Below are 20,835 nucleotides of genomic sequence, written 5' to 3'. Positions count from 1 at the left end.
AGATTTCCTCAGGTTTTATTTAGTGTCATTTTTCTGGGACCTTTATTTCTTCAGTCATTAATCTATGTCAGTGTGATACCATGGGTGTTTATTCTATACTTTGAGTTCTAATCCACTACTACTTATTCTGTTGGCCAAGTTGTGCCAGCCTTGACTGTGGATGCTCTTTCAGCTGCTCCTGTGTCCATCTGAGATGCTCCCCTCCCCGTCCCTACCATCAAGGTGTTGATTTGTCTTGACTTGCTTAGTGTTCTTGAAACAGGCTGGGACCCGGCACCCTTTGCTGTGGTGTTCATACCTGGACAACCGTCTCGAGTGATAAAATACAGAGAAACGATGATGAACTAAAAATAACTGTGTGCGCGCACAGTTGGAGCAAATTATACCCAACAAGACACCAAGAGACCAAAAACCCAACTGCCACTTCTAAACAGCCAGGAGAAAAACAAGGGATGGGGAGCAAAAACAGGGTTCTGTGCATGCCCCCTGCCCTCAGCACAAAAGTGAAAGTCACTCAGTTGTGTCCGACTCTTTGCAATTCCATGGACTATAGCCTACAAGGCTCCTCTGTCTATGGACTTCTCCAGGCCAGAATACTGGAGTGGGTAGTTGTTCCCTTCTCCAGGGGATCTTCCCAATCCAGGGATTGAACCCAGGTCTCCTGCGCTGCAGGCAAATTCTTTACCATCTGAGCCACCAAGGAAACCAGACCAACACCAAAGAGATGGGCAAACCGCCTAAGCCACCCTTCCTGCCTGACCCCTGGACGCATCTCTACCTTCACCCCAAATAAGGAACCAGCTCGTTTCACCTTGCAGAGCAAGCAAGGGACCCTGTTACTTGTTTTTGCTTTCTGCTGCTGCAGCAGGTACCCCAATAAAGTGTTGCCTGAATATCTTGTCTGGCCTCTTATCGATTTCTATTGATTGAGAAGGCCAAGAACCCTGGTCAGTATCAATTCCTTACTTTCTGACACTACAGGATGCTCCCAGCTCATCTTATATATCTCCCACCCCAGTCCTAGAATCAGACACTTCTCCATGGAGCCCCAGTGCTTTTTATTGAAGAGCAGTGCTGTTAGAGAACGGGGATCTAGGCACTGGGGGTTTGTTGCCACTACGCTGTCATTCCTTCTAGCCCCACTCAGCTGGCAGAGCAAGGAAGCATATGTATGTTACTAGCCTGTGTGTGTGCACATATGTATAAATATTTCCAAATGCAACCATCTGTGTCTATATGAAACTTGAGTTCATAGTGACGTCTCCAACTCTAATCCATCACCACATGGATCATTCTAGTCTTCTTTGCTTACTTGTATCATTCCACTCCAACCGTGAGAAATTGGCTCCCACATTCACTATCCATTTACTTGTTTAATTTCAGTATGTACATATAATGGTTGGGCTTCCCAGGTGGCGCTAGTGGTAAAGAACCTGCCTGCCAATGCAGGAGACGTAAAAGACTCAGGTTTGATCCCTGGGTTGGGAATATCCCCTGAAGGAGGGGCATGGTATGGATTAGTCAACCATTTTGACCTATAAAAATGGCTGTTTCCTATGGTTCATCCTAAACAGAAGATAAGTGTGAATTGGTGACATGGGCTCAATATGAGTCATGTGGATGGATCATGACCAACATTATTACTAATGACCATTCATTCATTTGAGATTCCCTGGCTCAGATGTCTGGTAAAGAGTTTATCTGCAATGCAGGAGACCTGGGATCTACCCCTGGGTCAGGAAGATCTCCTGGAGAAGGAAATGGAAACCCACTCCAGTATTCTTGCCCAGAGAATCCCATGGACGGAGGAGCCTGGCGTTTAAGCCTGGCTGCACATTCTCACCACTAAACCCCCAGTCAGGTAACAGGGTCTGCCATAGCCCAGATGCTCAGATAATGCTTGTCGAATGAACCAATGCCTCCTGCCCAAATCAAACTTTACAAAGTGCCCACTAGACTAGAGGTCAGCAGGCCTTTTCTATAAAGGGGCAGACAGTAAATATTTCAGGGTTTGTGGGTCATTCTTTGCCACAACTACTCACTTCCATTGTTGTCGGATTAAAATAGCCACAGACTTATCTGTAAATGAAAGGGCGTAGCTGTGTTCCCATAACACTTTATTTACAATCACAGTGGCTAACTAGCTGGCCTGGTGGGGTTGTAGTTTTGGGGAGGGGGTTGTTTTCTTTTTTAGCAACTTGAACCTTTTTTTAAATTGAAGTATAATTGATTTACCCTGTTATATTAGCAAAGTGATTCAGATATATATATGTGTGTGTGTGTATATATATATTTAATTTTCAGGTTCTTTTCCATTATAGGTTATTATAAGATATGAAACATAGTTCCTTGTGCTATACAGTAGGTCTTTAAAGAGTGTGTGTTAATCCCAAACTCCTAATTTATCCCTCCCTGACTTTAGTAACCATGTTTGTCTTCTATGTCTGTGAGCAACTACTATAGAGCACATTATGGAGGTTCCTTAAAAAAAAAAAAAATAGAGCTACCATATGATCCAGCAATCCGACTCATGGGCAAATATCTGGAAAAGATGAAAACTATAGTTCAAAAAAATACATGTAGCCCTATGTTCATAGCAGCACTATTCATAATAGCCAAGAAATGGAAACAAACTAAATGTCCTCCAACAAATGAATGGATCAAAAAGATGTGCTACATATATACAATGGAATACTACTCAGCCATAAAAAAGAATGAAATATATACGTATGGCTGAATCCTTTCACTGTCCACCTGAAACCATCACAACATTGTTAATCTGCTATACTCCAATAAAAAATTAAAAGGTTTTTTTTTTAAAGAATGAAATGATGCCATTTGCAGCCACATGGATGGACCTAGAGAATATCATACTAAGTGAAATCGGACAAAGATAAATATCATATGGTAACACATATATGGAATTCTAAAAAATTATACACATAAACTTATTTGCAGAACAGAAGTAGGCTCTGGGGGCCAGGGATTGCTGACTCCCACCCTCAACCACTGTCACTCTTAGACCTCGCCTTCACATGTAATCAGTTCTTTGCCACCATTAACTAAGTATCAGTCATCACTTCGGTGAAGTGTTCCCAAAACTGGCAAAGGAAGAAGCATTTTGGGTAGGCAGCAAAATGTTCTTTCTCTGCGTACCCATCCACCCCAGCCCTGAAGAGGAAGCGAGAGAGGCCCATCTGGAGTTGGATCAGTCAGCGGCGGTCAGCCACCTCTTCCTCTCAGCTCCAAGAGCAGAAAAAGGATAAAAATGCAGCAGCTGTCAGCTTCCCTTCTCTTGCCAGCAGTCTCCCCTGCAGACTAGACAGGGAGGGGCAGCCATCAGTCCCCGGAGGCACAGATTCTGCACAGATTCTGCACAGACGTGGGGACCACTTGTTCCAACGCATTCATCTATTTTACAGAATCTTCAAATTCCAAAAAGCAAATGCAAGATGAGCTGCTGTTTCATCCACACAGTGGAACAGTGAAACAGTCACTCATCTGAAAGGGTATGGAAGTGCACGGCATCGTAGACGAGCCCAGGTGTGTGGGGACAGCAGGACTTAGAGACAGTGGTCAAGATCCCCCTGCAATGCCACCACTGTATCATGAAGCATGACTGCTCCCCCTAAGAAGGGGGAGGGAGGGAGTCTCTGCATACCTTTCCCCTGGGCCCTGGCACACAGTAGGCCCACAGGAAGATGAGCTTCTTCCCTCCCCTGGGCATGGTGTAACAAAGCCATGGTTATTTGCTACTGAAAAGATAAAGCCAGAGATGATGGGTGACTTCGATTTGGTCATCAAGTTGTGAAGGGAGTAGGGCTGACTTCTACTGGTTTTGCCACCCAGGATCCCTTGTTTCTCTGGGAAATGCACATCCCCACTGCGGGAGCTTCACATGGCATGGATGGAGCTGTGGGTTGGGGCCTGGCCAGGTCCCTGCGATCCTGTGGTTTGTCCATCAGTCCTTCAGCTTCCCCAGAGGGACACAGGGTCTGTGGGATGGGAATTCTCTGTCTATTGGGCCTGCAAATTGGGATGATTTAGGCCCAAAGCTGCAGGGTAACCACCTTCTACAGAAGCAGGACAGGCATAAGTCAAAAGCCAGTTTTCCCAAACTTCACTCACAGTGGAAGTCTCCCCACGGCTGCCCTGCCTCAGGCAGAGCATGACTGAGCAAGCAGTCGTGGACCTGGTTTCAATGTCTATGTTTCCAGCAAAGGACTCTTTTAGAGCTAAGCACTGAGAGCTGGCATAGAGCCTTGATGGAGGGAAGAGCACGGTCAACTCATGAAGGGAAACAGAACTGGGAGGCTAAAATATTCCCTGGATGCAGCCACGAACGGAGCCAAACACTCCTGGGTTTCTCCACTACACTGGCAGTGAAATGCCCCATTTTGCTTAAGCTAGTTGGAGTTGGGCTCCTATTACTTGAAATGAAAACAGCCTTGACTAATACAGACAGAAATACATTGATTTACTGGAGGTCTCTCAGTCACTGTCCATTGATGATAGACCTTTATTGAGTCCTGTTCCAGTTACCTAGTGTTGCATAACAAATTACCCCATAACTTCGAGGCCTAATACAATCATACATCACATTGAGAGATTCTGGGTCAGGAATTTGAGAAGAGCTCAGCCAGGCAGGGTTTCTGAAGGGGTCTCTGAAGCAGTGGCAGTCTGATGTTGGCTGGGGCTGCAGTCATCCAAAGGCTTGACTAGAGTTGAAGGATCCAGGTCTAGGGTCCCTGAAGTGCCTGGTTGACAAGTTGGATTGGCTGCTGTCCAGGGACCTCAGCTCTCCAAGGGGCTGCCTATGTATCCCCACACAAGGCAGCTGGTTTCCCCCAGGAACAAAATGGCGAGTGCAAAGCCCTTTATTATTTTTTTTTATTAAAGTATGCGTGTGTATGCTCAGTTGCTCAGTCATGTCTGACTCTTCGTGGCCCCGTGGACTGTAGCCCACCAGGCTCCTCTGTCCATGGAATTCTCCAGGCAAGAATACTGGAGTGGGTTGCCATCTCCTGCTCCAAGGTATCTTCCCAACCCAGGGATCGAACCTGCGTCTCTTGCATCTCCTGCATTGGCAGGCAGATTCTTTACCTCTGAGCCACCTGGGAAGCCCTTATTGAAGTACAGTTGATTTACAATGTTGTGCCAATCTCTGCTGTAAAGTAAGTCAGTTATACACATACACTGTACTATACACATTCTTTCACTATGGCTTATCACAGGATACTGAGCATAGTTCCCTGTGCTTAGGACCTCGTTGTTTATCCATTCTAAATAAGTCTGCATCTACCAACCCCAGACTCCCAGTCCATCCCTCTCCCTCCCACTCTTCCCCTTGGCAACCATCCATCTGTTCTGTCTGTGATTCCATCTCTGTTTCATAATCTGTGTCATATTTTAGATTCCACATATAAGTGATATCATATAGTATTTGTCTGTCTGACTTACTTCACTTAGCATGATAATCTCTAGTTGTATCCATGTTGCTGCAAATGGCATTATTTCACTTTTCTTTATGGCTGAGTTGTATGTATATATACACCACATCTTCTTTATCCATTCATCTGTTTATGCCCTTTATAACCCCATCTGAGAAGGCACACATCACCACTCACATCTGAATCCAGCCCTGACTCAGTATGCAAGGGGACCCCATATGAAAAGGCTGTGGGTATTGTTGGGGGGAGTCAATCTGAGGCAGGCTCCCTTCCTCAGGCCCCCACTGTGTGCAGGGGACTGGAATTGTGGATGGCTGATACATAGTCCTCATTCCCAGTGAGCACTCAGCCTAGACAGAATGGAATGGAACCACACAAACTTTGTTCCCAGAATTCTTCCCAACTCTCCTCATCAGGTTGCTCTAGCTTTTGAGGAAAGGGGTAACGCTGCCCAATGGATTTGGATTTGTGTTGGGGAATTGGATTTAAGCATTTAGCCATGTAACTCTGGTTCTAGAAACAATGCTGAAGCAACAATTAAAGGCCTGACCCTCCGTTGCACACATGACTACATGTCACTGTGCTTTGACTAAAAGTATCGCAGCTTGTGCCCACATCTCTGGCATGTGACATTCTCTTTCTAAGCACCTGAATTATCCCCAACCTGGCGCATAAATGCACCTCTCGTTTCGTACAGCAGGAGACAGCAGAGTACAGTGGCTAAGAACTCCTGCACCTGGGTTCCAATCCCAGCGCCACTGCTTAGTGGCTGTGACATTGTTAAGTCTCAGTTTCCTCCTTAAGGTAGAGTTGAAAACACATTCAGGTCGTGAGGTCCTGAAGACCCAGCACTTCATGCATGAAAGGACTCAGTGCGGTGCCCGGCACATGGTCACCACTCCTTTCCACTGCTCGTCATTCAGGGAGGTAATCATTCACTTTTCCCTAATTTCATGAATCGTCTCTCGAGAGGTGAACACAGACCCTTGGGAGCTGAGCACAAGGACCACCTCCTCCTTCTACCCCTACACACTCCTCACACCCACCTCCAGCACCCCCCACCCACATCCAGCCATCCGTGCGGGATGGATGACAACATTCCAAACAAGGGAAGCCAAGGGAAGACTAAGGTGAAGCCAGCACCTTAGAAGGGCACTTCTCTGTCAGTCTTTGTGGGTATCCTCACTGAGGCTGGGCTACTTTAAAGCAAAAAGGTGCAAGCAAAGGAGTTCTTCAAGGACCCGTCATTTCAGACATCTTTAATCTCTCGGGGGGAAAAAAAATCTCTCGTATAACTTTTGCTGCACTTAAAATCCTCTATCCATTCATCCTCACACCTCAGAGGGGGACAGGGGAGCTGTTCTGAGACTGCCAGAAAATGAAGACAATCACAGGCCACAGAACAGGCCGAACTTCCATACGGGCTGAGAAAGGCAGCAGCCTTTTTCCAGGAACAGAGCCCTTGCAGAAGATCCACCGGCAAGAAAGGTGACCGGCAGCAGCGACGGGGGAAGACTGCCCCCTAGTGGCAGCCTCCGGAACTGGATGGAACATATTGACATTTAGTTGTGTCTTCCGCGAGCTCTTAACCTTTACACTGCGTCAATAAAAAGCCCCATTAACATTTAAAAGGCATGTTTCTGGGTGTCCACTTGGAAGAAGAGTTAGAAAACACTCCAAGAAATGGATTATGCATCTCATCTCTCCCATAACTCCAAAAGCCTACTTCCTTCCATGGTGAAAAAGTAATACCTGTGAAATGGCCAAGAGCCCAACAGCCGCTGGACTGGAAATGCAGCAGCTCTTGGGGAGGCCCCCCTGGAGCCTGGGAATCCTCAAGCTGACTGTCCCCACTGGTCGTGGCACCCAACAAGACCTGCTTTACTCCTCTTTCCATTCCGGGTCCTTCCAGACCTGGCCTAAACATTATGTCGGGGAAGCTTCCCTACTCAGGTGGGACCTGATCTCTGCCCTGTGCCCCTTCGGCCACTTGAGCCTCCTCCACCAGGAAGCCTCTGGCTCTCTGCCCTGCCCTGTCCACTGACCAGCTTGTCTTCCACCCAACGATGGATGGGTCGTGAGCTCTGAGAGCAGGTGCCACATGTCCATGTCCACGCATGCATTCATTCCTTCGTTCCTTCTAAAGTGCCCACTCCATGTGGAACGCTAGGGACACAAGGAACAAAACGGGGCGGGGTTCGTCCTCATCCAGCTCCTGAAGATTACACTGTTGTCTGTTCTGCTCGTCTCATAGCCCCGGTGCCTGTCACACGTGGGGCTCAATAAGCGTTGGATGGCTGGACGTCCCTGCTTCCAATGTAACTTAATTACTTCCCGTAAGAAAGAAATTAATGCTGTTCAAATGCTGAGAATTCCTGTGGATCCCTTATGCAAACTGGCAGCCTTCAAGCTTCACACAGCCTATGTATGCATTTTGTTTCACCAGAAGTTACAAACTGAATTTGTCGCTAACATTTAAAACTTGGAAGAGTTCACATAAAACTCAGTTTTTCCGGCTTCTCTAGAGAAGTGAACGTGTGATCCCACAGCATAGCGGGGGGCCTCTCGGGCTCCTTCAGACAAGGCAGGGGTCTTCACACCATCACCCCCCACCACCTCTCCTGTTTTCCTATCACTGAGGCCAAAAGCCAGCGGCCACGTGTCATCTTGCCTTCACTCGGGACCCACGTGTCCCTCCAGGCGGCTCGATTGTGACCCCAGCATTAGGCCAGGGTCCTCCAAGGACTGCACCCAAGATGAGCTACAACACAAACAAGTGGGCCGTTTTATTGATTTTTTACCGCATAACACACCGTCCTAGGAGTACACACAGGCTGTGCGGTTTCCAGCAGGGACCTCAGACACATAGGGGCGTTAAGGGGAAGATCAGTCCAACAGGAGCTTGATTTGGGAGTCAAGACCCCCACTGACTGGAATTCTTTTTGCAAATGAAGCTGGAAGACTCAGGATAACATTCACACACCACCAGCACAGCTTAAACACTTCTGTGACAAAAGTAAAAATAATAAATTATCTTCGACTCAGAAAATCAATCGTGCTCTGCAGAGTGACAGGAGGGTCCCTTCATGGTGTCACGTCGGGGCCGGGGAGGGGAAGCTGACGGGTGGCTGCACCCGCGGAGCTGATGACAAGAGTCACACGCGTCCTCCACTCCAGGGCCTGTCCCGAGGGACACCCCTCACGTCCGCCTTGTCTTCTGTTTCTTGGCTTGTCTCTTCGCGTCTTCCGGGCCGCTGTTGTCAGAGGCTGTCTGGCCAAGGGCTCGGACTCCCTGCAGGCGGCTTGTCAGCTGCAGCAGCAAGGGGATGAGCTGGGAAGAAAGAGGGTATGAGAGAGGGGGGCTCTGGAGGACATCTGTCCAGCGGGACATCGAAGTCCCCGCCCCCGACCTGCCCCAGCACCCCTGCCCCCAGGCCCACCACCACCCGCTCTGTGCTCTCAGGCCAATCGAGCACAGGTCTTTGTACTAGAGAGATTACCAGACACTTCATGGTTAAGGGTTAGGAGGGATACAAGAGGCTTCTAGCCTTGAAAGGAGGCCTTGGAATTGGTCTTGACCTAGAGAGACTGGAGTTCTGTCCCTGGGTCAGGAAGATCCCCTGGAGAAGGAAATAGCAACCCACTCCAGTATTCTTGCCTGGAAAACCCCATGGACAGAGGAGCCTGGTGGGCTACAGTCCACAAGGTTTCAAGAGTCGGACTGGCCCTAGCTACGAAATCATTATCGTGAAGTGCGGTCACCTCTGTCTGCTGCCTGGAGCATCGGGGCCCCTACCTTGTCGTGGTTGTAGCCGGCCAGCAGGACGAGCAGCGTCAGGGGCAGGGCGATGTACGATCCCTGGGCGATGTCCTGCTCGGGCAGCTTCCTCTGTGAATACCCAGAGCACCGTCACCCCGGACCAGCGCCCCATCCACAGCCCAGGCCTGCCCGGCCTCCTCCAGACCCCGAGCACCCACAAGGCCCAGACGCTCAGTACCCAAAGGGAGGAGCTGAAGCGACACAACTAAATCTCAGGTGAGTCCTCTGCCGCATGAACTCCCCTCGCTTGCTCTCTGAAGCTTCCAGGAACAAGGTGCTCCTCACCCCCAGACCCTTCACTGTCCACACTGAGGAGGCAGAGAGCCGCGGGCGGCAGGGGACCCCTGCGGTTGAAACGTGTGAGGGTCTCATTTTGCTGAGCCCCGGCCGCACACAGGGACTCTCCTGTAAGGAGGCATCGAGAACCCACAGCTCCAGACTCGGGGACACAGTGGGCACCAAGCAAGTGCAGAGGTCACACGCATGGAGGCGGCGAGGCAGTGCTGGGGACCCGGGGCCGTTCACCCCTCCTTCCAGGGGAGGCCAGGCTGGACCCTGGGTGGACCTTCCTCGTTGCTGACTGCACAGCCCCAGCCAACTGTGCCACTCCGGGAAGGGCGACGTGCTGGAGGACGGCAGAACCACGGAGAGGAGGAGCCCGACACCTAGGAGCTTTCACACGACCCCCGCAAGGTCAACGTAAGATAGACCCTGCCCTCCTGCTGAAGCCCCGAAGTGCTGGGTCTCTATAATGGCAAACGAACCTATACCCCAACTAGCTCACTCCACTGCGACAATGGAAACAAATGAGTAACTTTCGGCTGATGATGAAACAGGTTAACAGGCCGCAGCGCTGTTCTCAAGGCACAGCCCGCGGGCCTCTTTAAGGAGATTCGCACAGTCCACACTTCTCATCACACTGTGAAAGGACGACCTGCCAGTTTCTCACGTTCCTACAGCAGGACAGGGACCTTCCCAGAGGCTGCAACGTGACGATGTCCTCACTCTGACAGGTAACGGGACGTGTGGCCTGTGGGTGCTTGTGTTTTCAGCATGTCTCAGTTTTCATTTCTAATATGATAGATATACATAAAACCCACACAAACCAAAGATCTTTGAGATTCACAACTAATTTAACAGTGTAAAGAGGTCCCAAGATCAAAGCATCTGAGGACACGCAGGAAGGAGAAGGACCACAGGGCCTCTGACCCGAGACAACAGCCGGAGCGAGACGCTCCCTTAATACACAGAAGAATAGCGGCAGGATCCCCAACTGCCTGCCCCCACATTTTTTGACTTGTCTTCGATCCCAAAGCGTTTTCCATCAAAGTAAACCCTTAAGAGCAAGCTGGAGTCGGGGAGGCAGAGCAGCTATGAGGCGAAGCTTTGAGGACCGCAGCCCAGGCTCCAGGTCCTCCCGTGTGACCTTCGGCCGTCACGTTAAGGCTCGGTTGACTCAACTATAAAACGGCGATAATACGAACAGCACCTACTGTGGGGAACGAGGAGGCGTGTGGAGTGGTTAGCAGCGCGTGAAATACCGGGTGACACGTGAGGAATGTGGCTGTCGGTACTGGCATTCAGCACGGGATGCAGTGAAGCGCCCTGACGACCCTCGTAAGGTATGGTGCCGAGCCACCCGGCAGGCGGCTGGGACGTGACGAGCCTGGCTCGGCCGAGCACCCCCAGGTAAGCCGCTCAGTCCTCCTGACCCACCGGAAGGATGGAAGAGTGGCACCTCCCCACAAACGACTGGGATGAGGACCCACCAGGCCGTCCCTCCCCGGCACGTGGCTCTGCTCCCACGGCCTCAGAAGTGGGACCTCACCCCTGGCAGCAGGTACCCCAGCAGGCGGCACCTCCATCCTGGGCTGCCCACGCGCTCCCCAGAGCCGGGAGGTGCCCTGCCGGACGTCCAGGCTGCAGCCCTAGTGCCCTCCGCGGAGGCACTGCTCCCCCTGGGGATGCGTGCGCCTCCACACAGAGACAAACAGTTCCCGATGTGCCCGTCTGTCACTTCCTCAGTCTCTGCTGAGGTGAAGAGAAGTGCTTCCTCCTGGGGTCACAGGAGGAGCCCTTCACTCAGGGTAAGATCGTGGAGGCCAAGTCACCGAGCTCGAGCCAGAAACCAGCAGAAGGGCCACGTCCAAGTCCAGGCTCCCCTAGGCACAAGCCTCCCACCTTCTCTCTGCCGCAGGGAAGAGACTCCCACCAACTTCCCACACAGGACGGGGGTCTGAAAAGCACTCGGTGGCACCTTGGAGCCACTTCACCCTCCACGCCCGGAAGCTCCCTTCCCTTCTCCTTACCGTAGGGCTGAAGACCAGGGTGATGTGTTTGTGGTAGCCCGCTGCCGTGAAGGACACCTGCGGCAGGACAAAGTCGTACTGGGACCTGGGCAGCGTGGAGTCCAGAAGTACCACGTAATTCTGTGCGCAAGGAGGGAGGAGCTGTGTTTACAAAGGGCAGTTGGGGCAAAGTAAACGAAAACTAACTCCTAATGCATGACTGTGATGGAAAGGACTCTGTGTTTCCTTTAGAAACCCCCAAGTTTACACCTCCACGCCTAGGTCACTAACGTGCACGTGGCGGCCTCGGCGGGCCAGTCCAGCAGGGTCAGCCGCGCAACGCTGCCGTCTCCAAACAGGCGCTCGGAGCCCGCAGCTCGTCTTTGTAAGTGTATCCAACCAGGGCACCTACGTGGTCCTTAGAGAACCTGACTACAAACACAGTTCTGACGAATCGATTCAAGGCTGACTTCCAAGGGACGATTCTTAATTGGCTCATTAGCTGGTAAGTTCTAAGAACGCAGCGTGTCCGCAGAGGTGTGGTCACAGGCCTGCGTGCTGAGCCCCAGCCAGGGGCCCAGAGCTGTGAGCACATTAGGCGCATGCTCTCAACCACTGACGAGATCGGGACTACTGCCCCGTTTCACAGACGGGGGAGAGGCCTGAAGAAGGGAAGCGTGACATGCCCAGGGTCACTCAGCTGGTAAGGTCCCGAGCAGGCTGCGAGCCCTGGGGAGCCTGGGTCCACACTGCTGTGTTGCTGGAAGTGGCTCGATTACTAAGGGCACCTGGAGCAGTGGCGAGGAGGCCCCAGACTCTGTCACAGCCTGCGTGCTATTTCATGGCCACTTCACACCGAGAAGGGCCAGAGGATCGTCCCTGTGGCGGGTGGCAGGAAGCCAGGGGAGGAACCACACAGGCTGAGCACTCATGCTCTCAGGCTAAGTCCCCAAGAGGAACCAAGTTCTCTGCGAAGTTTGCTGCCACCATGGCAGCCACAAGAGTTGGCTCTGTGCACTCAGAGCTGATGGCAAACATCCCGTCATCAGTAAGTGATGACGGCCTTGGTTAAATAGATTATGGTATTTTCTCTATCACGGTCTCTTGTGCAGTCATTAAATATCATGCATGAGAAAGTACGGCTGATAAAGTCTTCACTGAAAAGCACAGATTACAAGAAAATGTACAAAACAGTCCCAGCTTTGTATTACTAAAACAAATACATGTGTGTTTTTATATTTATACACACATGCACACGCGTCAAAAAAGGTCAAAAGGAAACCTATCGACATGTTAACAGTGGTTGCTTCTGGATGACGGGATTATGTCTGATTTCCATCCCCTTCCCCGATCTCCTGCCATGATGAGTGTGTATTATTTTTATAACAGAAAAAGAGCTAATTCTGGAAACAAAAAATCCCTAGAGAGCCCCACCTCCTCTGATTCAACTGAGTCAGCAAGGTGGCATGAGGGGAAAATGGGGAAACTGAGTTCCTTCAGCGGAAAAGGGGAGTCATCCCAGCAAAGACGGCGCAGAGTGGAGCGGGCTCACCTGGCCATCCCTGAGCAGGGGCGGGAAGTGGAAGAAGAGGGACTGGCCCAGGGACACCGTCTGGATCGGGTTGTCGAGGTTGTCGCTTTTGTAAAGCTTCACCTGGAGAGCAGAGACAAAACAGGGAGTGCTTTTAAAACTCCAACGTGATAAACACCACATTTTCGACACCTTGTGATGGCTTCTCTCTTGGAGGAGAGGAACTCTGGAAACATAGATCTTTCAAAGGGTAACCATCCTCCCGCGACGGGCCGTTCCTAATGCATCTGAGGCACCAGTGATGTGACAGTTGTCACAATGTTAAAATTTTTAAATTTAAGATTCTGACAACTTACGTTAATGCTCAAAATAGTAAAAACCTGTTAGTGTAGTGGTAACATTGAAGAGAACAGCTTCTAACATATCTGTAACATGCTGGGCATGGGGCAGGCACTTCACGTACATCGTCACCAACCCTGACTCCCAAACGGGCATCACTGTTGTCCCCATGGAGACCCAGAGAGCCTGGTCACCTAATGTCATCACCGCCAGCCTTGTTCACTTGGTGTGCCCCCACCATGTACTGTCACCCACCCCACAGCTGTTCCCTAAACTCCAAACACATTCCCATTTTGCACAGGTTCCTGGCTGCTTCCAAAAGCACTTTAGTGTTCTGTTGGTGGCCTTTTCTTTCTCTCTAGCCCAGGTTCGCTGCCTGTTCCCACCACCGTCTGACTCTGAGCTCACTGCCTGCCAACCACACCTTGCAGAGAATTTAGAAAGTGACCAGGTGCTTTGCCCTAAAACCATCTCTCTGCTTTAGACCCCAGATCACACTGAGGTTTCTACTGTGATGCTTTTAAAGATACACAAGGCTGGCAAAACTGTCATCTGAAACCAGACCGTGTTTTTCTCCAGCAATCAGCAGTCATCCCACCAGATACATGCTGGGACTGAAGATTCTTAATCTCAACCTCAATCCTCAGCTAAAGCAAGCGCTAGCCAGGCCTGGATATCCTGCTCCCTCTTGTCTCGAAGCCAGAAAGAACAGACCATGTTAACCATCAACAGCTGGCCTTACCCATAATGTAGGAAGATACTCAGAGGAAGTGATCACATTTCCACTTAAGTCGAATTGATTTATCTGCCGGAAAACTATGATGTTCACATCATCGATGTCATTATTCCCGACCTGGGAAGAGAGAAAGCAAGCTGGGGCCAAGGAGGCTGGAAGAGGAGGGCCTCTGCTCCGGCAGGTGACGTCCCCGGAGCTCTATTTCCCAGCGACTTCCCTTCGCATTCAGGGAGCAAAGCTTGCTGTTGGAGCAGCCTGAGTCTAAGGTCCCAAATTGAGAGGAGACAGGCGACACCTGGCCATGGACATGCTGTTTGACAAACACAGTACTTTTTTCCTTAAGTTTTAATAACTTATCAATATTTTCATACTAAAAGAGCCAGATTTCCCAGCGCCTCTTGAAAAAAGAGGAGGATGTTCTTGCCTGGCAGGAATTGGCAGGAGTCAAGCCCCAGCTCCCCCATACCCCCTGGGGTGGGCATGTGCCCCCGTTAGTCACCTTTTCATCTGTGGGGCTGTAGTCCACATGACTGCCTGGGATCGTGATCTGAATCCCCAGTGGCAGAAAAATATAAAATAAGATGCAGCCATCACAACCACTTAAAATGCCAAATGCCATAAAGACATCAGGAAAACTAACTGTCTAGGCCAAAAATCCTGAATGACCCACCAGCCTCTGGACCCATCGTAATTTTTATCCCTAATGCCACCTAATAAAGCCACCAAAGGCTTCTTGTCTGGCCCCAAATCCTTTGGTCTAGCAAATGAGACTTATTCCATGGGAAAAACCTTCACTGCAAATGATGCCAGGGACACTTCCTATGACCTGGAGGGCTGCCTCTTTAGGGATCAGTTAGCTGAGTCATGAGCTTAAAGATCAAGACTCTCCTTGGTGGGAAAAACAAGGTCACCTGAAGATAAGAAACATCAGTGGCCCTGTCACTGATGAAGCCCATGTTCCCTTTATTACCCTCGCTTGATCTAAAATGCTACTTAGGCCTTAAGATCCTCAACTTGTAGAATAATGATCAGAGCTAGCAGGGGAAGTGGGGAAACAACAGCTCAGATTTCTGCTCTGGATGCAAGACAGCGCTGCTGTTCATTAAAAGCCCACAGAAGACACTGCTTGTAAAGATGACACTATTCTGAGAGGACCCTTAATTAGGATGTAATGTCCCCCCCGCCCCCACCAGATGAAAGGCAGCCAGCCAGAGGAACGCTGAAGGATTTTTGATCAGAGATGCAATCATGCAGTGATTCTGCTGAAGAATTCCATGTCTTACCACAATGACCCGGTGGTGGGGGAGGGCTCGTTCGATGTGGTCGTTGCCTTCTGCCTTGAGCTGAACATGGTACACACAGCCTGGCTGCAAACAAATGCAGGAGTCACTTATCTGGAAAAGGGCTTGTCACATGAGACCTGGTTGGAGCCTGCTCTGCCTGCAGGCCCCCATCCGGTGGACGAGTTTCTGTCCCACCTTGGTTCCCAGGCCTATCACCCTTCTTAACAGTGCCTTGAAAAAGCACCCTAATGTAGAAACCTTTTTCTGAAGTTTTACAATTCCTTCAAACTATATTCGGCTTCTTCTACCCAAGGAAAATTAAATGTGGTTTCTGATTTCAAAATTCCAAATAAGATAAGCTTATTCTTGCTTAATAAATAAGATAAAATTATTCTTTTTTGCTGTCCCTCCCTCCCCTCCACCTGTATGTAGGTATTGAGTGGTGTCTGGAATGGCACTCCCAAAGGGGTATTATTTCTGGGAAGTGGGATTTGAGATTTTTCCTTTTTTACAACAGATTTCTTCTTTATACATTTTATTCTATTCCTCAAATGTATAGGGACATGTGATGTTTACCCAAACAAAATTCACTATTCTAAAAAACTTTTTTTTTGTTGACATTGCACACATGAAGGATATACATTATTTACTCAAATCATTTTTTAGCAGACCGCTGTAAAGCATTTTGTTCTAAGCCAGCACATTATGACAGTTTCCAATAGAGGAAAGTAAACTGCCTCAAAGGGCTTTCCTGGTGGCTCAGTGGTAAAGAATCCGCCTGACAATGCAGGAGACATGGGTTCGATCCCTGGGTATGGAAGATGTCCTGAAGAAGGAAATGGCAACCAACTCCAGTATTCTTTCCTGGGAAATCCCATGGACAAAAGAGCCTGGCCGGCTACAGTCCATGGGGTCACAAAAGAGTAGGATATAGTTCAATGACTAAACAACAAGCAACAACAACAAACTGCCTTGAAGAAATAAAGTTTTTTGTTTTATATACTGCAGGGTGGGCTAGTGACAACTCTGACAGAGAAAGATATATGAGTTCAAAGGAAAATTTCTCAGAAGGTTGCATATCAGATAAAATGCAGCTTTACGAAAGGCTTTAATAGTCTAAATGAAACCACCATTTGTCAACTTCTGAACTTTTTTTTCTTACACATTTATTAAAACAAAAGATCTTCATCTTTCCCCAAAAGATGAAGATCACTGACACTAGCAGGGTTTAAAGAACTTCTAAAATAACCAACTTCTGATCACCAACTGCACACCAAATCTGATGACGCATGAATGAACATCTAGAGCCAGGGGCCGAGTTCAAAGGTGACTGTGTGTATCCAAGAGGGGACAACCCTGAGACTGTAACTGCTGATTTGCACATTAGCGAGGACTACACGTCACGGTTTCCTAAAATCACATGCACTGTGACCTTCTCTGTGTGTGAGCAGAGCAGAAACTTAAACAACATTCCCTCTATAATAACCATGAGTCCTTCCAGGGGGAGTGTAAGGGTGATCTCCTTTTTCCCTTTTCAAAATTTTGTCCTTTTCAGTGTATTGCTTTGAACTATTTTATAATGAGCACACAGAACCTTTACACAGACAGTAAAGCTATTATTTTTTTTAAAATCGAGAAAATTCAAATTTATGATCACCAATAGGCAAATTAATTCACTTTATAGCTCAGTGAGGACTGGCTGCACTGAGCTTGTTCAAAACAGCTATTAGCAACAGCTATTTGCACCTCGGAAAACGGTAGCAAGGTGTGAAAAAAAGGAGAGACAGCCCTGCTGGAGACGGGACCGCGGGCACTGCCCCCTCACTCCCAGCAGGGCAGGAGCCCACCCCAACCACCCAGCTCCTCGCTCCTGGCCGCTGACTCAGCGTTTCACCTTCAGCCTCTGGCAGCAAGATTCAGGCAGCTTCTCACCCAAATGCCTCACCAAGTACACTGCCCAGAAAGATCAACTGCAGAAATGCATTCTCCTAGAGGGCAAAATCCTGAGGAAATCTTCAACCAGGGCTCTCTAGCCTGGTGTCCCCTAGGAGCCTGACAAACGCAATCCCAAACCTTTGATGAGAACCGTCTTAAGGCCAGTCATTCCTCCAGCATCTGAGGCCCGGCACGTGGAAGGCCCGGCACGTGTGGCTGCCACAAGGGGGCGACTCCACGCAGCATTGAAAGCACTAATGAATTAACACCTATTACGAGGAGGAGGGTGTGAGGGAGCATTAATTAAAACATGAATCTATCAAGGTGGAGAAGGAAACTATATTTGGTTTAGTTAAATAAAATGTGTTAAGTTGGTGAGTTTAGAAACACATGTCTGGCACATATACACTCCATGTGTAAGAGGATCGCTAATGGGAAACGGCTGTATAGCGCAGGGACTAGTTCAGGGCTCTGAGATGACCTAGAGGGGTGGGATGGGGGTGGGGCAGGGTGGGGGTGGGAGGGAGGCTCAAGAGGGAGGAGGGGGTATATGTATACATAGAGCTGATTCACGCTGTTGCAGAGCAGAAACTAACACAACATTGTAATGCACCTATACCCCAATTTTAAAAAAGAAAAATACGTACGGGCCAGTAAGACTCCAAGGGGGAATCACCATGGTGATGCAGAATCTGAATTCTTGCAACTGTAAGAGGGAGACAAGCCAGGAACACTGGGTCCACCCAAAAGGAAGGCAGACCGAGGGGCACACACGCCCCCATGCCTACCTTCTGCTGTGACTCGGACCGAGGAAAGCTGCCCACAATCACCCAAGCCGGCAGTTCAGGTGAGGACCCCACCTCGGGAAAGGAGTGGTCCGTCCTTGCTTCTAACCACCTGTGGAGTCAGTGCGCCAGGCACCACTCCATGTGTATTAATTAACTCACTTCATACTGACAGCCAACCTGTAAGGCAGCCGTGATCCTCACTGGCACTTTACAGGTGATGAAATGGACACAGAAAGCATGGGACACCTGCCTGAACTCACACAGCTAAGAAATGAGAGGCAGGGTTCAAACCCAGGCAGAAAGGCCACGAAGGACGCAGGGTCAAAGTCTGCATCTGCAAGGACACATGCGACAGAGGCCTGGATCTAAGGACCCGTCGCCTCTCCCGGGTCCTGGCTGCAGCCGGCCTGGGGGTGGGGGATATCCACGTGGCCACTCCACCCTGCTCTCTCTGGAACCACTGCCACGGAAGGGAAGCAGGCCTGGGGGACAGGAGAGAGCGCCCTGGGGCCCTGGGAACATGTCCCGATAGCAGCATGACAGCACGCTCTGCGTCCAAGGCTATTCTTCCAGCGTCTGAGGCCTTTTCCATGGAAGGGGTCGGCGGCCACAAGGGGACGACTCCACACACACTGCAAATGCTAATGAATTAACATCAGTGCTAATGGAGCCGGCAGGGCCTCACTGAGGACAGAGGAGGTGGAGAAGGGAGCATCGCAGTAAGGCTGACCGGACCCCAAAGCAAGCCCATTCAGCTGGCCCATGAGAACAGACATTCTCCAGTCCTCAGCATGGCCCCAGGAGACACCCCCAAGCCTGCCTTCCTCCTTTGGCTTGAATGCTCCTCGCTCACCCAGCATCCTCCTGCTCTGACTTCCCAGTATCAGTGAGTGGGGATGCCTGAACATGGGACATGGTCTTCTTAACTTTGGGAAAGGACAGCATGGCCCAAGTAAAGTGTTAGTTGCTCAGCTGTGTCCAACTCTTTGCGACCCCATGGTTGCATGGCTCCTGTCTGTCCATGGAATTTTCCAGACACGAATACTGGAGTCAGTAGCCATTCCCTTCTCCAGGGGATCTTCCTGACCCAGGGATCAAACCCCAGGCTCCGGCATTGTGGACAGATTCTTTACTATCTGAGCTATCAGGGAAGCCCCTATTTTTTTTAAATTAGTGGTTAATACCTAAAAATCAGGAGTTGTCACATGGAAATGTGAATTTCTGACTTCTCTTTTACAAACTCTCATCATCTGGCAACCCTGAGTTGTCTTCCCACGTGGCTACGAAGAGCTAGAGCTGCGTGGCAGTCGCCCCTTCTCGTGGGCCACGACCTGTCCACGGTCCACAGTCCACACTGCTCCCGACGGGCACCCAGTCCACTCCAACCTTTCACACTTGTCTTCGAGCCCCACAGGTACCTGATTTGAGAGGCTGACCTAAGCTAGACAACCTGTTCTAGGCAAAAGATGCACCAAACCCATGGTTTTCTACCTGTATTTTGCCATAAAACCGCAACCCAGTATGTCAGCTACATAAGTGTTGAGTATGTCAGTTAAGATAGGGATTGGGAAGTTTCAAAGCCCTATGCCCCCTCTCAACCCTCTTGCCCTCATTCCTAGCCGTCTCGGGGGCACCACTGAACCCAGACACTGCTGAACGCAGTATGAAAAACTCCACTAACGAAACACATCCAAAGGCTCACCAGCAATCCACGTAACCTGAACTTCCCTTCCTCGTCCGTCACGGTGTCTTCTCCATAAATACTGCAGTCGCTCTGGCCCACTGCTTCCACGGCAACACCCTGTTCTGGTTCTCCGTTTAAGGAAGAAACTGTACCATAGCAACTAGAGACGAGAGAAGAAACAGAACATGGCATTCTCAGGGCTTTCTGATGCACACACAAGATTCCAGGGACAGTGTCCGGCATTTACCAACAATTTACGATGCAAAATAGCTCAGTGGAGGACTGTACCCCAAATGACCCAGACGACTCACTTCTGGCTGTGTCACCTGCAAGCTGAGCCTTCCTGCCAGAGGGCTCAGGCCATTCCTATCATCAATTCCTCTTCTCACACAGTCTAAGTGATGCTCCAGAAAATCATAATTTAAAAAGGCTAAACTTTCTTTCATTCCGCTTTATTGTATTTTTTGTTAAACTTTAAATAATGAAGCATCCAATAAAATGAAAATAAATCACTTCCCCTTTCATTCTATTTTTATATTCAATTGAAAATGGTCCATTTTTCTAAACCTGTTCCTTCTGATTAATCAACCTTGAAGTGCTTCTATACATATGTGTGTGTCTATAATTATAAATACTTATGTGAATAAACCATCTCTGGATGTACTCAGAAACGCTGGAACACCTAGGTGGCTGGGAGGCCAGGACAGAAGGGAAACTCTACACTGAATATCTCCTTTTCAACATTTCCAAGTTTTGCTCAAGTGACTGCATTTCCTCCTTTCCAAAATCTAATTCATGTTTCAAATGTTTTAAAAAAAATAAAAACTTTTAGGAACTCAGTAGGTTCTCACGGGCCAATTTCAGAAGAGGAGCTTTGTGACTAAATCATTTATGGGCGATATTAGGAGAAAAGGGTGGCAGTCGGGAACCTGTGGACTCGTGTCTCATGGCTCTTGTCTTCCAAACAGAATCAACCTGAAG

General features: G+C 49.4%; 1 protein-coding gene across 1 annotated transcript in view; it reads right to left on the bottom strand.

Annotated features, from left to right (window-relative positions):
* Positions 1 to 8,212: 8,212 nt before the first annotated feature.
* The window catches only part of LOC110121656 (BOS complex subunit NOMO1), a 54,639-nt gene continuing 42,016 nt past the window's right edge, over positions 8,213 to 20,835 (bottom strand). The window contains exons 25-31 of the mRNA XM_070460914.1: positions 19,873 to 20,014; positions 15,448 to 15,531; positions 14,171 to 14,281; positions 13,111 to 13,212; positions 11,580 to 11,699; positions 9,247 to 9,339; positions 8,213 to 8,781 (exon numbers count right to left, since the gene is read on the bottom strand). Of these exons, the coding sequence (XP_070317015.1) occupies positions 8,650 to 8,781; positions 9,247 to 9,339; positions 11,580 to 11,699; positions 13,111 to 13,212; positions 14,171 to 14,281; positions 15,448 to 15,531; positions 19,873 to 20,014 (784 nt within the window). The 3' untranslated portion in view covers positions 8,213 to 8,649. The remainder of the gene's footprint in view (positions 8,782 to 9,246; positions 9,340 to 11,579; positions 11,700 to 13,110; positions 13,213 to 14,170; positions 14,282 to 15,447; positions 15,532 to 19,872; positions 20,015 to 20,835) is intronic.

The sequence above is a fragment of the Odocoileus virginianus genome, chromosome 33 (genome assembly GCF_023699985.2).
Source record: "Odocoileus virginianus isolate 20LAN1187 ecotype Illinois chromosome 33, Ovbor_1.2, whole genome shotgun sequence".
Taxonomy (NCBI): Eukaryota; Metazoa; Chordata; class Mammalia; order Artiodactyla; family Cervidae; genus Odocoileus; species Odocoileus virginianus.
This window is presented reverse-complemented; position numbering and strand designations above follow the sequence as displayed.